Source organism: Drosophila biarmipes, chromosome X, assembly GCF_025231255.1.
Source record: "Drosophila biarmipes strain raj3 chromosome X, RU_DBia_V1.1, whole genome shotgun sequence".
NCBI lineage: Eukaryota > Metazoa > Arthropoda > Insecta > Diptera > Drosophilidae > Drosophila > Drosophila biarmipes.
This window is the reverse complement of record NC_066611.1, coordinates 17,861,386-17,876,936: the sequence shown is the minus strand read 5'-3', so window position 1 is coordinate 17,876,936 and position 15,551 is coordinate 17,861,386. Positions and strand designations below refer to the sequence as shown.

At 45.4% G+C, this 15,551-nt stretch overlaps 1 protein-coding gene across 1 annotated transcript in view; it reads right to left on the bottom strand.

Annotated features, from left to right (window-relative positions):
* LOC108023639 (uncharacterized) overlaps positions 1 to 15,551 on the bottom strand; it is a 79,200-nt gene that overhangs the window by 396 nt on the left and 63,253 nt on the right. Inside the window, exons 3-7 of the mRNA XM_050888325.1 lie at positions 12,369 to 12,784; positions 11,171 to 11,837; positions 7,320 to 7,767; positions 6,472 to 6,770; positions 171 to 1,106 (exon numbers count right to left, since the gene is read on the bottom strand). Coding sequence (XP_050744282.1) covers positions 232 to 1,106; positions 6,472 to 6,770; positions 7,320 to 7,767; positions 11,171 to 11,837; positions 12,369 to 12,725 — 2,646 coding nt within the window. The 5' untranslated portion in view covers positions 12,726 to 12,784 and the 3' untranslated portion in view covers positions 171 to 231. The remainder of the gene's footprint in view (positions 1 to 170; positions 1,107 to 6,471; positions 6,771 to 7,319; positions 7,768 to 11,170; positions 11,838 to 12,368; positions 12,785 to 15,551) is intronic.

The following is a 15,551-nucleotide window of genomic DNA, read 5'->3' as shown; positions in this document are numbered from 1 at the left end:
CTTATATTTTAGGACATGAACGCTTGAAGCTAAGAAATATTTTTATTTAGCATTGCAAAGCTATTTAGCAGCGTGATCAGTTCAGATCATCAGATCAAAAATGCGGCTCGGAGGACCAAATGTAATAAGAAAACCAACATATTAACAGCTCAATTTCAATCATTTCTCACCTGTCACCAGGGTCTCTTCGGTGGGGTTGCGCTGGTAGAGATGCCCTCGCTTCTCGTAGTGTCAAGATGCCGGCACATAGTACTGGCCGCCCTCCTCGTGCGCCCCGTCCATCATCGAGCCACCGGGCCCACCTGCACCACCGGCACCGCCCGACACACTGCCGCCGCCAATCAAACCGCCGCCCGCGTTCGCTGCACTCGTCTTCTTGAACTCCACCACGATGCGAATGCGGTGGACAATCTCCTCGTGGATGACATTGAAGCACATGGCCGTCAGGGTCATGCCCGACATTATGTAAACCGAACAAAACCAGGTGGTGGCATTCGATTCCCTGCGCAGGCCGGGCAGCATGTCGCCGAAGCCAATGGTGGACAGGCTCATGAAGCAGAAGTAGATGCCATCCAGGATGGGCCAGTTCTCCAGGCGATACAAGACGGCGGCGCCGAAGACAATGTAGATGATCATCATCGAGAAGCAGAGCAGGATGGGGGCCAGGATACTCAGGCCGTGCATGGAGCCCCTCGATTCGCTGGCACTGAGGGAGTCTATGTCGCCCAAGCCACCCACCGACCCACCTCCAGCGTTCGGAGGCGGAGCCCCGCCGGCCCCGGCATCCTTTTCGGGCGTGGCATGGAAGACATCCCTCACGTAGTACGGCTCCTGCATCACGGCCTGCTGCTTGCGCAGCTCCTCCTGCTGCCTCTTCCGTCGCATCCGGCGCTCCTTCTCGGCCATTCGCTTCTCGTCGTAGCAACAGTAGCCGCAATTCGAGCAGAGGCAGCAGCACAGGGCCTTGGAGAAGACCTCGCGGGCCACCCGCGCCAGAATGCTGCCCGTGCTGCTCAGGTAGACCAAGGTCAGGGGGATGCCGAAGAAGGCGTACGCCAGGGTCACGATCCTCCCGAGAGTCGTGCGCGGAGCCACGTTTCCATAGCCTGGGGGGTTAGAAGATGAAGTCTTTAGTGTATGGGAAATCGAGGTGTCTGGTATTGTAGTTTTTGGTTATTTTGAAGCCCTTTAGTTTTTATAAAGAAATCCAAATTCAAAACATCCGGCTCGAAGGACCATTTTCAGTTGAAATATGGTTTTTCCTTCCTTCTATCCAGTTTTTGATATGTAAAGTCAGCCTGTTATGTATTTATTTTAATTAAACGTAGCAATAACTCCCTTTTTGGTATTTACATATAAGTCCCTACTTACTGTATGGCTATTAAAAGATTTTCCTCCGGCAAAAAAATGTCCATTAACAATTTCCTCTTTTTTTTTTTGGATTTTCCCACATTATTTCGCCAGAAGTCAATTTGTGCGACTCCCCCGAGAGATCCGACTTATTGACATTACCCAAATGAGCCGTAACTTCACATATAAGCCCGATGAACCCCCCCCCCCACACTCTGTGTGTTTTCCCAATCTTTTCCTTTTTCCCATTTTTGCCCGAGTTGTAAAGGGCACCAAAAATAATTAAGCTGGCAGAGGCAATAAAAATGCTTAACAAGCTTAAGGCCGGAAACTCCCTAAGGAAGGTTGAAAAAAGGTCGGGGGCGGGGGCCCGGTGGGCGTGGCACGCACAGACACACACACGTACACGCAATCGTCGTCAGGTGTGTCATGCATAAATTTGAAAATTTCTTAATTTTATTGTTTCTTCCCCTTATTTCTCTTTCGGCGGTTTTGCGAAATATATTTTATTTACACGTGGGCGTGGTTTATTGGCTGCCGCGTCTTCTATTTTTTTATTGAACAAATGCCGCCTCCGCGGGAAGTGAGTCATTTGAGATTGGAAGGAAGCTGTGGGAGCGAATAAATCGAATCAATATGGGGGTGTCACATGTGGCAGGGCTCAAGAGCCTGCGGCCTGTGTCTTCTTGGAGGGAAGGCGTTTTTGGCGGATAAGTGCAGAGAGGGAAAAGTCTAGATACCTCAGTGCCAATTAGAAATTTGTACTGAAATATATACAATTTATTTATTTATTTTATTACATTTTTTTAAATCTCTTTTTATATATTCGAAAAAACCCAGGTAGATGGGATGCTTTTTCCCAGTGAGCGGGTGCTGTTAACCTAAAATCAGCAACAGTGACTGAAACAGGAAGCGGATTTCCAAGTGCTTGGTAACCATGTAATTGCGTTGACAGCAAATTTAAATGAAATCCCACCTCCCCCTTGCACACGGCCAAAATGTCAATGTGTCACAAAGCAGACGACAGCTCAGCATCCCCCGAAAATACCCCCCCACGATGTATCTGTATCCCTTTCGTCCCATCCCCGCACAGTGGGCCCTTGTTGTGCTCGAGGGGTGAGGGGATAAATCAATCTATGGCAAGATATTCGGCAGCATTGTGCTGATTTATTTGCACCACTGTGCTGGGGATCTAGCGAAAGGCCCGCTCAAGGCCCTGGCCCCCAGGCCAGGGCTAATAATATTGCCATTGACCCGACTCGAGGGGGCTGTAAAACTCAGCTGCCGCCCTGTCAATTTGCTGGGATATCAGGGAACTCAGGGATAACGAGGCATCTGCATATTTTATTGAAAGATATTGAAAGATTTCCATGTGGGGCAGGCAGGCGAAGGGACTCCAAATGTATATCTATCGAAAGGTATCAGATAAGTATCAACTACTTACCACAAGATTAATATTTCCTAGAAACAATTTAACCTTCTACCTTTGTCAGTTATCGGTTATCAATGTCAAAGGGGCGCTTATCGAATCAATCGAAATAGCTATTTATCGACTATCAATATTAAAGTCATATTTATCGAAATAATCGAAATTACTAGTAATGCCAAGCCAAGCACCCACATAACTTTACCTATTACTATGCCGCTCACAAAGTTGATTCCGGCTCCATTACAACTGCACTTACAAAGTCCCATTCGCCCACAATGTTGGCCATTCGGCTCGCTTCCGATAGGTATTTATCGATTATGCAAATAAATCGCTGGGAACGTTCATGGGCCCTTGATTACTGATCACTAAGCCGATGGGCGAGTGAATTATTTATCGAATATGCGTGTGTGGGCGAGTAAATACAATTACCCGGTCGCAGCTTAAACACACCCTGCCGCCATAAACAACTAGGCCTAATCTGCCTTCGACTTCGACTTCCAGCCGGGCTCATCCCGCCCCCCCCGCTCATTGGGGCCCATTTGTACATCGATGGTCCTTCGGTTATGCCCACACATAACACAAAATGGCGGAGCATAAAACGGAATCGCAGGGCCCCAAAGATGCGCAATTGATGATAGTGAATGTGGAAGTGGAGCCTCAGTTTCCTCGGCCTCAGTCTCGGCCTCAGTCTCATTCACTTTCACATTCACATTCACATTCTGTGCGCTTGTGAAAGTGGAAAATGAAATTTAAAATTATTTTGCAACTAAATTACTTGTCTTATTGCTGTCCAGGGGCTTGGCCGATCCCGATCCGGGGTCCTATTTATTGCGCCAGCGACAGCAGAAGGCATCTCGAGGAGCGGCGGAAGCAGGCTGCCTATAAATTCGCATTTATGCCCAAGACAATCATAGGACTCACGCCACGGACAAGGATGTGGCTGGCCGAGGGCTGCTCAACTTGGCAATACCCTTTAATTTTTGTCTTGTATATTTTTTTTTTGGTATATTTATACTCTTTAAGTAAGTTAAATGACTTTTGTTTTTGTTTTTGTTTTTCTAAAGAATTCGCGAATGAATTTAATATTTTTGGTTGGATTAGCAAAAGTCCTTGGGAAAAAATTTAGATTTAAAATAATATGAATTGTCTTTAATCTCGTTTGGTTGATCACAAGTCGTACTTTAGTATTTAAAAAATTTAATATTTTGGGTTTGGTTTGGAAAACCCATAAAAAAAATAAGGTTTAAAATAATGTAAATTGTTTTTAATCTTGATTCGTAGATCACAAGTCCCAAAAAACATTCTTTTAATAATTTAGTAATTTTTTGTAAGTCCGTTTGCTTTAAGTAACTTAAAATAATTTAAGTAACTTAAAATAAATTAGTCTGAGTCTTATGTACAATAAGAAATAATGCCTAAAAGTTGGGCGAATACGTTTACTTTTTTTCTTATAAAAAATGATGCTATTTTGGGTAGCTCGAAGACCCCGGGAACTTTAGAGGCAAGTCCATTACAGAGTGTTGGAGCCCGGAGCATGGCACTGCATTCAAGTGCTCGAGTGGCTTGGTCCTTTGGCCAGAAGCACGGACCAATAATCATAATCATATTGTTCGGGCAGCCCGTCCAAGAACAATGAAGACCTGCTGCCCGCCCCCGCTTTTTGCCGGCCAAAAAAAGTAAGCACAACCCACAGAAACAATAATAATAATAATAAGCAAGGACAAGGACGAGGAGTGGGTGTGGGTGGGTGGTTCTTTGCTTTGGGTGGCAGGACGGCAGGCTGGCAGGCTGGCAGGCTGGCAGGCTGGCAGGATGTCATGTTAATACAAATGTCCCGGCAGTCTGCTGACTAACGCAATTGCAAACTGCCCCGCCCCTCCGGCCACCCGCCCCCATTTTTATGCACATTTGCAGGGGGAGCCGGTCGTTTTTCTGGTCCTATATTTGCTTTCTGGCCTCTTGGCATCGGCATAAACTGCCAAGATCAGCAGGAAATTTTTGCAAATTTTATTTTATAGCATTTTCACAAGTGGAAAGTCGTGTCGACGTATCCCCGCACATGTATACGGATATAAAAGCCTAGAATGTGTGCAGAGATGTGTGTGGCTCGGCCATTCGGGCTAAGCAAATAGCTTCGTTTGTTGTTTTGCTCTATCAATATTTGACTTTCGGCTTGGTTTTCCGTCTCCTTCTTACTTTTTCCTCCCAATTTTGGGCCTACGAAATTACCGATGAAAAAACGAACACGGCATTTTCCTGGGAAATCCAACAACTGGCTACACACACACACACACACACACACACTCTCAGGGCGGAGGGAAAATCCCAAGGAAAAGGTGCGGAAAGCCCCCTGCACGTAGATGGATGTTTGGGGCTTAAAAGTTTCGGCCCTCCACAAACCAATATTTAAAATTGGCCAGGACCCTTTCGGGGGACCTGGAGATTTCCGGGGAGTCCCTGCTGCTGACAAATGCCAATTGAGAAATCCTCGACAGAGTCAGCAATCGAAGTCTTATCGAATTAGTTTCGGCAATTGAAAGGACAGAGCTGGAAATCTATATCAAGGCGATATTGAATGGGCGACGATTGAAATGGGATGCTAAAGGGATTGCGAGGGATTCTTAAATATTTGTTTATTCTATAATATTTGCAATATTCCTTCGAGCAACTAAATAAAGTTCAATTATCGATAATATCGATAATCATTTGAATTGCTTCTTATTCAATAACATTACATTTTTATTGCCTTTCAACCTTTAGAAACCCCCTGCACTTTAAGATAGCAACCTCAGCAGAAAAGCTTGCATGTGCATCCATTAATTTCGCTATCTTCGTTTTTCCGATAGACACCTGAAATCCCTCCGATAAATAATCGTTGTCTGGAAACGATAACACTTTAAGCCCGCTTCCGGTGTGCACATCAATCAATTACCACTGCAGTTCTTATGGCACGAATTACTCCGGCTTCGTTGTGCAACCAGCATCATGGATGTGACCATGGCATCGCATCATCATCAAGTCCCCCTCTTCACGGCTTCAAGCCCCCAGCCGCTGGCCCACCCCCTGCTCACCCTCCCTAGCAGCCACATTTATAGACCCCTTTTAGCCCCCGTTTTTTGACCACTCCGCTATTCCCTTTTTGTTGCCATCAGCAACAGCAGTTGGTCCGGCCCCAAATGCACTCATGCGATGGTGTCAAAAGGTGTACGGGTCATGCCCATAGCCCTCATAACGCCCCACTCCCTTTGCCCCATTTTATACACTGCAAAAAAACCCTTTACCCTCAGAAATGCACATAAGGATCTAAGGAACTTTTGGTATATGAAAATGTAAGATCGTAAACTTATTAGGGTTAAATATTTTTAAATTTTTTTTGAACGATTGTAATGTAACAAAATGCCGATTTAATTGAGTTTCTTCCAGTGTACTACCCCCTCTTAGGCGCTATTGCCTCTGGCATCCTGCAAACAAGAGCGCACTCGCCATTCAAGTAAAACAAATTTCCGTTGGTGGTACATCAAATTTATGGCCCCCAGCTCCGGCGATGGGGAAAAATGGAGAGAGGCAAGCCATGGGTGGGGGCATTGTTTCCAGCGCCCTTTTGGGGACGGGGGCACCTCACACCCACCACCCCCTCCCCCTGCCGGACCCCCTCGTTGTGTCTGCAAAGGCAGAAGGCCACCGGCACTTACCAATTGTGGTCAAAACGGTCAGCGAATACAAAAACGCTTTGGCAAAATTCCACTCATGCGGTGGTCCTCCGCCCACTGCCACGCCCCCAACGCCCCCGGCGCGATGATGGTGATAGTGTGTGTGAAGGAGCACGGCTTCCGTGGCCGGATTGTTGCTCCCCGGAACAGCAGAGGCGCCCGCCGACGACGACGAGGAGGGGGCGTTGGCCACGTCGTCGTGCGATAATTGCAGCATAACATCCTCGTTCAGTCTCTTGATTAATTGGTCTTGAAACTTGGCTATTTCAAGTGCGGCTAATCTGTGGGAGAGACAGAGACGGAGGGGGCTATATGAGTCACACGGGGAAATCAATATAAGATCAAGTATACGCCCAGGTTGCTTAGAACAAGCATACGCACTGTGGGAACAGGACAGTGGAATGAAACCCCATATAATGTTTATCTATTATGTAAAGTTTATACAAAGTTTGTTTTAATTTCATGTTTTTTACATATATATTCAAAGGGTTATTAAATATTTTTATTTTAAATTCTAAGCATTACACTTAGTGTTTTGAATGGTATTTTTATACCTAGAACTTTTCAAATTATTATTTTAAATGTAGTAAAAATAGCCTTAAAAATTTATATAAATTCTACACTTTCAATTAGTGAACCTATAATAGTTAGGATTTTATAAGACAAAATTACAGCTAAGTTTTTTATTTTTCACAAAATTTAAAAACAAAAAAGTTAAAAAAATGCTGAAAATACTTTCTTGTACCCACAATAATACCCATATTTGTAGTTATTTTTATTTGATCATGTATTTCCCAGTTTTTGTTTTGTAAGGTTTTGTGGCTACTCACTTTGTCCAGTTCTCCTTGTAGAGGATGTTCAGCGAGACGGTGATGTCCCAGATGTTCTCGATGGTCCGCTGCCGCACATCGTAGGTGTCCGGCGAGAGGGCGAACTGGGGCATGCCGGCCGCCTCCAAGTCGGCGGCATCCATGCCGTCCATGCCGTAAACAAAGTCGCCACTGGATGCGGGCCCAAAGGGATTGGGGCCGCCGCCATTCGCATTTCCGGCCAGCATTCCCTGGGCGGCAACGGCGGCGGCGGCGGCCACCGTGTCATTGTCAGCATGACGTCCTTGTACCGCCTGATGCTGCTGCTGCTGCTGCTGCGGTGTCCTTTGCTGATAGATGCTGTTCCCGATCCCGAGGCCAGCCAAATTGCGCTTGGTGCTGGCCAGAGTGTGCTGCTGATGCAGCAGGGCCGAGTCCTCGTTCTCGATGGTCAGGAAGATGAAGGAGCCTGCAACGAGCCGGCGAACAAAAGGCAAACATCAGCAAGGCAGCACTGGGAGAAAAGTAAGTGTCTTTAAAATACTTCGAGTTGAAAAATAGGCAAAAACCACATAAACTACAGTGAAATTCCGGAAATCACTCCCAAGGCTGTCTAAAAGTATGCAATACAAATTTAATACAACTTCTGTGGCCTACTTTTAGGTACATTTAAAAAGATTTTCAAAAAAGGCTGATGTTATAAAAAACGAAATTCTTTTTTCTCTGCACATCATGTGGCCCATCTCAAATCTCCAGCAAAATATGAACTCAACGGTAACTCATTTGTTTGCCAGAGGCAAAAGGCAAAAAGGATGCAGATGCAGGCCGAGGAAGAAGGTGGCTCTTGGGTCATAAAGCATCTTGAAGGTGTTGCAATCGGTCTGAGCCAGCTTAAGGGCTTCCTGTTTCTACCACGCTGTTGGCTGAAGCGGATTCTCCAGCTAAATTTATGGGGTATTTCAAAGTAAAATGGTATGGAGTTACCAGAAACATGTAATACGGCAAGTGAATCGAACACAAAAGTGAGTTAGGTTACTAAATCTTCAAGTCTCTAGTAATATTAAAATATTAAATTGAAAGGAAACTGTTAGAATCATAGGTGAAGACCTTCAATGAAACAATTTTGGACACATTTGAGTGTACAAATTTAATCGAAGCTCCCAGAATTTGTTGAGGACCTCAGTCCTATTCAAATTCATCCCTCCTCCTGGTTTTCGCACCAATCGATACCATTCCCACGGCCCTTGTCTCGGGACCTTTGGGGCCCTCCGCGTTGATTCCTGTCACTCATTTAATGTTAATGCTCGCCAACTAATACACACGCACTCTAATGTCACATGTGACACATTTTGTCAAGTTTTTGAAAAGTTTTCGCCTGCCTTCGACAAAGTTTCCGTTTTCCCACTTTTCCCCCTGGCCGAGAATGAGTATGTGGAATGATGAGTTGATGTCCTCGCCAAAAGCCAACACATGTCAGTGGGGGGAAAAAAAAATAAAACACGATGGATGGCGGAAAATCGGATCGGGGAAGGCCAAGATGATGGGCCGGACATAAAGCTGAAGCACCACTGACACATGCTCGTGGCTGCCTCGCTTTTATTTTCACTTTCCTGGAACCACCTGACATGGGATTTATTGAGCGGGAAACGTATTGGTAATTATGTATTTGTCAAAGCAATTTTTTATAGTTCTGTCGCTTGTTTCAAGCCATCGCTTAAGCTGTCTGTCAGCGGCAATCAGAGCTGAGTTTTAAACGAGCTAATGATTTCTTTTCATTTATATCGTTCTGCGAACTGTCGATTTGAATATTAAGTATGTGTATTAATTGGTGTGATGATTGCAGCATTTCATAGTAACCATAGTTAAATTGTTAAAATATTAAACTTATTACAGATGTATATCTATCTACAAAAATCTCTACAAATCGATTACATGTTAGAGCTTGGGCTAGCCACTGAAAAGGCTTTAACCTTAATAGACCTATTAGAGCAACTTGTAACTTCCGCTGAAGCATGAAAATGGGTTGGGGAAAACGTGGGGAAAATTCGTTTGTCATGTGTGTGGGAGTGTGTGTGTCCTGAGTGACGTCACCGGCCTCACGCACGGCCTAGCGAAAGTTAAATAATTGTTTGTGTCACTTTGATGATTTCCTCCTAACAAGGGACAACTTTTTCGCCCAGCTGTCGCACGCACACACAAGTGCGAATTTTTTGATTTGTTTAAAGTATTTCCATAGGCACATGTGTGTGGTGTGTGCTTCCATGTCGCTGCTGTTGTGATGTTGCTGCTGTTGTGCCGATGTTGCTGCTGTGTCTCCCACCACCATCGCTTGTCAAAGCAGCCGTCACCACCAGGGATGCGGAGAAAGGGGCAGAGAAGTGCGTGAGAAGTGAATTTCCGGCTGTGGAGAATGAGAATGCGACGCAGCCCGCGTTTCGGTTTTCTAAAACTCGCTCATAAACATGACAGCGCCTAAAAGTATGCCAATCCCCGTCTAGGCAAAAGCTCAGGAGGTCACAGTGCACCTCCAGGTTATGTGGGTAATATCCTGTAGCTCTGATAAGAAACTAAAAGTAGGGTACTTTCTAAAAAAAAGGGAAAGTTAAAAAAATAAGAAAAAAAACTAAAAAGCTATCATAAAAAAAGGTTATGAGTAAAAAAAAGATATGATAAATAAATATAAAATTATATGAACGATTTTTATTTATTTAATTCGGTTTTTTTTTTAAATCCAAACAAAAAAACCAAAGAAATACCCCTTTTCTGTAAGAATCCATGCGACTTTTAGGCGATAAAAATGTTGTTGCATACTTTTGGACACCTGTATGAGGAATTTTCAAAAACCTTTGAACTCTAGTGATCACTGTGCCGCAAATACACACAAGTGGGGTGAAACATAAGTTTTGGGGCTGCGACCACCATTTTGACGTTTGTTTTTGGCATCGAAGGGGCGTGGAGGTGGTGGAGGTGAAAAGGGGGCGGTGGTGGCGACGAATGATTAATTAAATTTATCACGTTGTCGTGCGGCGGCTTTGGCGGCGTTCCACCCAGTTCCTGTTGTTGGTTAATTTAAACGTCGAACTCTGTGACAAGATACATTAAGCATCCTTGTATCGTCCTTGTTCCGGGGCACAGTAACGGTATCCACTAGTGTAAGCCCATCCGTATCCGTGTCTTTATTCGAATTCGCATTCGTAAGTGTATCCCGTATCTGTAAATGTATCTGTATATGACACACGCGCCGCAAAAAGGGCAGATGAGATGAGCGCGTGGCCGAAAGAAGATGCCGCGTTAATTAGGGCGGCCGCAACAATGAAATGTTGAACTGGCAACAACAGACAGCGGATACAAATGATATGTGAGTGCCTGTCACGCACAGTGCCGTCAATTTGGCTACTTAGCCGCAGGAAACTTATGCACTTTTGCCCTTTAAAGCCACTCAAATGTTGTCAATTTGATAGAAAGGAAAACAGAAATTTTAGGACATAACTAAAACTGTGTTGATGTATTAAATACGAGGCAAACACTTTTTTGTTTATCAAAGAATTACCAATGAATTTTTGTAATTCTTTGATTGAGTGTGAGTAAAAGTATGCTACAAATATTTGTATAAAATTTTTTATGCATTTTCAAAATAGTTAGTTATGTTATTTATAAATATTTATTAAACCGTGGTATTTTTACCGCCTAAAACAGAAACGATTGGCTTGGATTTTTCTACTGCATTTAAACCCTGTAGCCTCGCCGTAGGCCAATTTCAAATTGGAAAGTAAATCAAATTAAGTCCTCGTCAGGGGCAACTATTTGAATTAAATTCGTTTGTTAATTTATCGAATTAATTAGGCTAACTTAATTGGGATTCCCTCGCTTACCCAGCAGTGTGTAGGCGAGCAGCAGCATGCAGATGCCCAGGTTTGTGAGCAGGGCGGACCACACCGTCTGCGAGGTGGCCTTGCGACTCTTCTTCTTGTCCTTGCTTCCGTATCCGGGTGGTGTCTTTCCGGTTTCGCCGGAGCCGCCACCTCCTCCCCCACCACCGCCTCCGCCACCCGCGGCGCCGCCCCCGCCCCCCGAGCCAAAACAGGAGCACCACCCCTGCCGCTTGCGCTGTTGCCTCTGGTGCTGCTGCTGCTGCTGCTGGTGTTGCTGCTGGTGTTGCTGCTGGTGTTGCTGCTGCAGCTGGTGTTGCACCTGCGCCTGGGCCTGTATCGAGGCCGCCTGCGGATGGGCAGGTGTCAGCGGTTCCTTGCGGCTGGGGGGCGTGGCCATCAGCTGCAGGGGCAACAGCTTGGCGTTGCTCTTCAGCGTGCCGCAATTGCTGGCGCTGTTGTTGCTCATGTTGCTGCTGCTGATGTTGCTGTTGTTGCTGCCGGCGGTGCTGCTGGCGATCGAGGTCAGCGGCGGCGGGGGGTGCGGCAGCGGCAGGGGGAGGGGCAGGGGCAGCGGCGGCGGTGCCATCATGTCGCTCACATAGCCCGCCGTGGGGTACTTCAGAATGCCCGGCGGCGCCATCGAAGTTTGGGCCAAGGACACCACCACCTGGAAAGGTGGAAACGGAATTTAATAATACTATGTTTATACAGGCGTAGGTTTTTATTAGCTTTCTATTCTTTCTATTGTATATTTTAATTAAAAATAAATATATACAAATATAATTTTACGAAAAGAAAAACTAGTAGTTTTCTTTTTTGACCTAAAAGTATACTTCAAAAAATGATTTTTTGTATAAAGAATATTTTTTTTAAAAATAAGTATTAGTATTGTTCACTTGATTTTAAAAATATGTTGTTATCATTTGATGAAGTAATATTATATTAAATTATATTCAAACTAGCAAGTGAAGTCGTTCAAATCAATAAATAATAGCATAGCCATTTATAGTTTAAAGGGATAACCCATTTTTTGGGACTTCTTGTGCCCAGCGAATGAAGCTTGATTTGAAAATATAAAACAAAAGGTTCACACTAGGCCAGGATTTAAGGATATTCCTCCCCAAACCACCACAAAAAAGTGTTTCTGTCCAGCTACAAAATACCCTCTGTTACTATATCTTTGCCGGGGACCACTCACCTGGCCGCCTTGGCCGCCCGTCTGGTTGGCCACCTCAATGTCCTCCAGCGTGGGCATGGGCAGCAGGGGCGTGGTCTTGAAGGTCGTCGTCGCGGGTGGCGGAGCGGGCAGGAGGAGCGGGGGCAGCTGGGCGGGCGACATGCTGGGCAGGATGCCGATGGACACATAGTTGCCGGCCGTACCGCCGGCGGAGGAGGATGTGGGCGGCATGCCCATGCCGCCGCCATAGTGGGCGGCCATGGAGCCGGTGGGCGGGGCAGCGGTGACGCCGGACACGGCGATTGTGTGGGCGGTCATCTGCGAGGGGGGCGGAGGCGGCGCCCCGGTTTGCATTGGCATCGGTTGATCCGGGTTCATCTTGCATTTGGTCGCTGTTTGGCCCGGTCCTTGCCTCGCAGTTCAATCAATCAATCAAGCTGGGGGTTGGAGGAGAGAGGCAAATTGGTTTATTTAATTTATTATATATATTGTATACTGTGGCCTTCACCTAAGCTATATAAACAACATAAGCCTTTAGCCGTTCGATTGGCTTGATGCAATTTTTGCCTGAGCCACACACCTTAAGCCATTTAGCCCGGCATCTCGCATTCCTTGACATAATTTTCTGCCAAAATGGGCAAATAGATACATTTGCGATAAACCGATTTGGTATTCCGCCTCGGTGCCCGTTGGCAATCGCTTACAATTCCGGCCAAAATCCGCAAGTGCCGCAGATGAAAATCGGTTTGGCTCGGTTTGGCAGGGACTCTGGGCCTTTTGCCGGTGCGAATGGAAACGGAAGCAGAAACAGAAACAGAAACAGTTGAGTGCGGTTCATCAAAGCATTAATTAACAGGCACTAAAACACACATGGATGTCTGGAAATCAGAATGCTGAAGACATTCCCATTAATTTGCACAATTGAATGCTTTTCATTAAGTTGCAATTACTCGAAATTAATCGCTTTTGCCAAAATGCCAAAAAGTGGTGGGTGGGCGAGGGCGTCGCCTGGTGGGTTGGTGGGTTCATGTGTCTGCTTAGCGGGCAGGTGGGTGGCTCAGTGGGTGGCTGGGTGTGCCACGGGTGTTTCCATGGGCAAAAGCCTAAGCGGCTTAGTCGCCATCATCGGCAACTCTGTCATCGTCGATTGAAGTTGGCATTGATTGAAACGCACGGGAGCGTGGAATTTGTTTAGTTTTCATTGCGATTCGCCGGGAATCCCCAACCATAGAGGTGAAAAACGGAAAACGATCACAAGCCTTTTCTTTCGAATGAAAAGCATGGTTAAAAAGGCAAATCATACTGTTAAGCTTTTGTGGCAAACAAAAAAACCATATGGATATTAAAATTGAAATATTTGTATTTATGATCCAAAAGCAAATAATGCTGCCCACATTTTTAAGAATATAATCTACAAATATTTCGGAAAATCAAAAGGTTTTTGCCTCATAGATACATTTTTTAGGATATACGAAAGCAAACGCCAACGGCCAACAGACAAAAGGTGCGGCAATTAAGATGCTCCCAAGGACACAAGGACACGCTGCTTGAAGGCGCTCGACTGTTGTTTTTTATTCAGCCGTGCTGCAATCCTTCCTCGCTTTTCCGGCAATTTCCCCCCCAGAGTTTTCCCGGCCTGCCGCCCAGCAAGGCGGTCAAAAGGCCGTCAAGTGGCTTAGACAAGTGTCGGGAAAACAAAGGGCGGAAAAACAACACGAAGAAGCCCTGGGAATTCAGTTCAAGTGCAGCCAATGTGTTGCGCATTTCGTATGCAACTGGGCGGCGGAGTGGGCGTGCCCGGGGGGCGTGGCTCTGGTGCGAAAATGGGCGTGGCCCGCTCAGACACCTGCCATTTTGGCCAGGTGGAATCTCGGCCAAGGAGCAAACTTCAGCATAGGAAAACACAAAGGGAATGAATCAAAAATCGCAATTGGCCAAGGTGAGAACTCGCTTGGAAAACATGCGAAAGTTGTGGGGCAATCAAGGCGAATCGATGGGGAATCCGTGCATCTTGATCAAGCAATTGTTTTGGTTAACAAAGAGCATTGAAAACTATCAAATAAAAGCTTAAACAAATTCTGTAATTTTTGGTTAGTAGAAAATAGTGCATTTTATTTCAAAATCCACTATCTTAATTTATTAAATATTCTGTTAGCTAATAAGCTTTAAAGATAACCCTTTAAATACGCTTTAGTTCTACGGTGTTTTCATCGAATTTAATATAATATACCTCAAAAAATCTGTCATCTTAAGTCAAGGGAAAATGGAGGTAATTCCCTGGAAATCAAAAATCTTAATTTACTAAATATTCTAATTAGCCAAAAACCTTAGAAGGTTTTTCCGTTTAATTCCCCTTAATTACCGAGTATTGTTTTTTATTGAATTTAATCTGTCGCAAACAGTGGCCCAACATTTTTTGCGACTTCAATTTCATTGCGCCTGATTTTCGACGCAGCAACAAACCCGTTTTGCGGAAAAACCACCCACACACACACCCCTTTTTGCTCGATCGTAGAAGGTTTTTGGGTGGAAAATCGAGGGGATTAAGAATCATTTCCGGCTGCAGTTTGCCAGCCCGCGAAGGCTGAACATTAAATGCTCGCTCAAATGAGATGAAAACTGGTTTTTGGCCGACGAGCGGCGAGTGGGAGAAAGCTCCGAAGGACCGGCAGCAAAATCACTGGCCAGGCAAGTTGACCACAAAAAAGGGAGGGGGCGGGCGAGGGGCAGGGAAAACCAAGGGAAAAGCCTGCGGGGAAAATCCAGGGGAGAAGACTTTTGGGCCCAATATTTCAAACACGCGTCGAACGCATTTCCTGTGCGGAAAACGGTTACAGCGGAAATGCAACTTTGCCCGTTGTTCGAGCGTAACTGTTGTTTATGTTTGCCCACACACACGCACACTTACACACACTTACACACACTAGCGCGCACGCACACTGGCGCAACACTGTGGCCGCAGCCATCAACAGGAGAAAGCGAGAAAGGAGGCGAGAGAAAGCGGGAGAAAGCGGCAGAGACCCGCATAAATTGCCTTTTTGGGCATCACTTTTTTTCACCGTGTTCCGTTTTGTGCGGCTTCTGCTTTGCTTACACTTGGAGAAAAGTGCATTAAAAAGAAGCATATTAAATTTAATGAATTTAATTATTGAAGGTCCCTAAAACATTACCCAAAAATTGGGTATATTTTTGATTTTATTGATA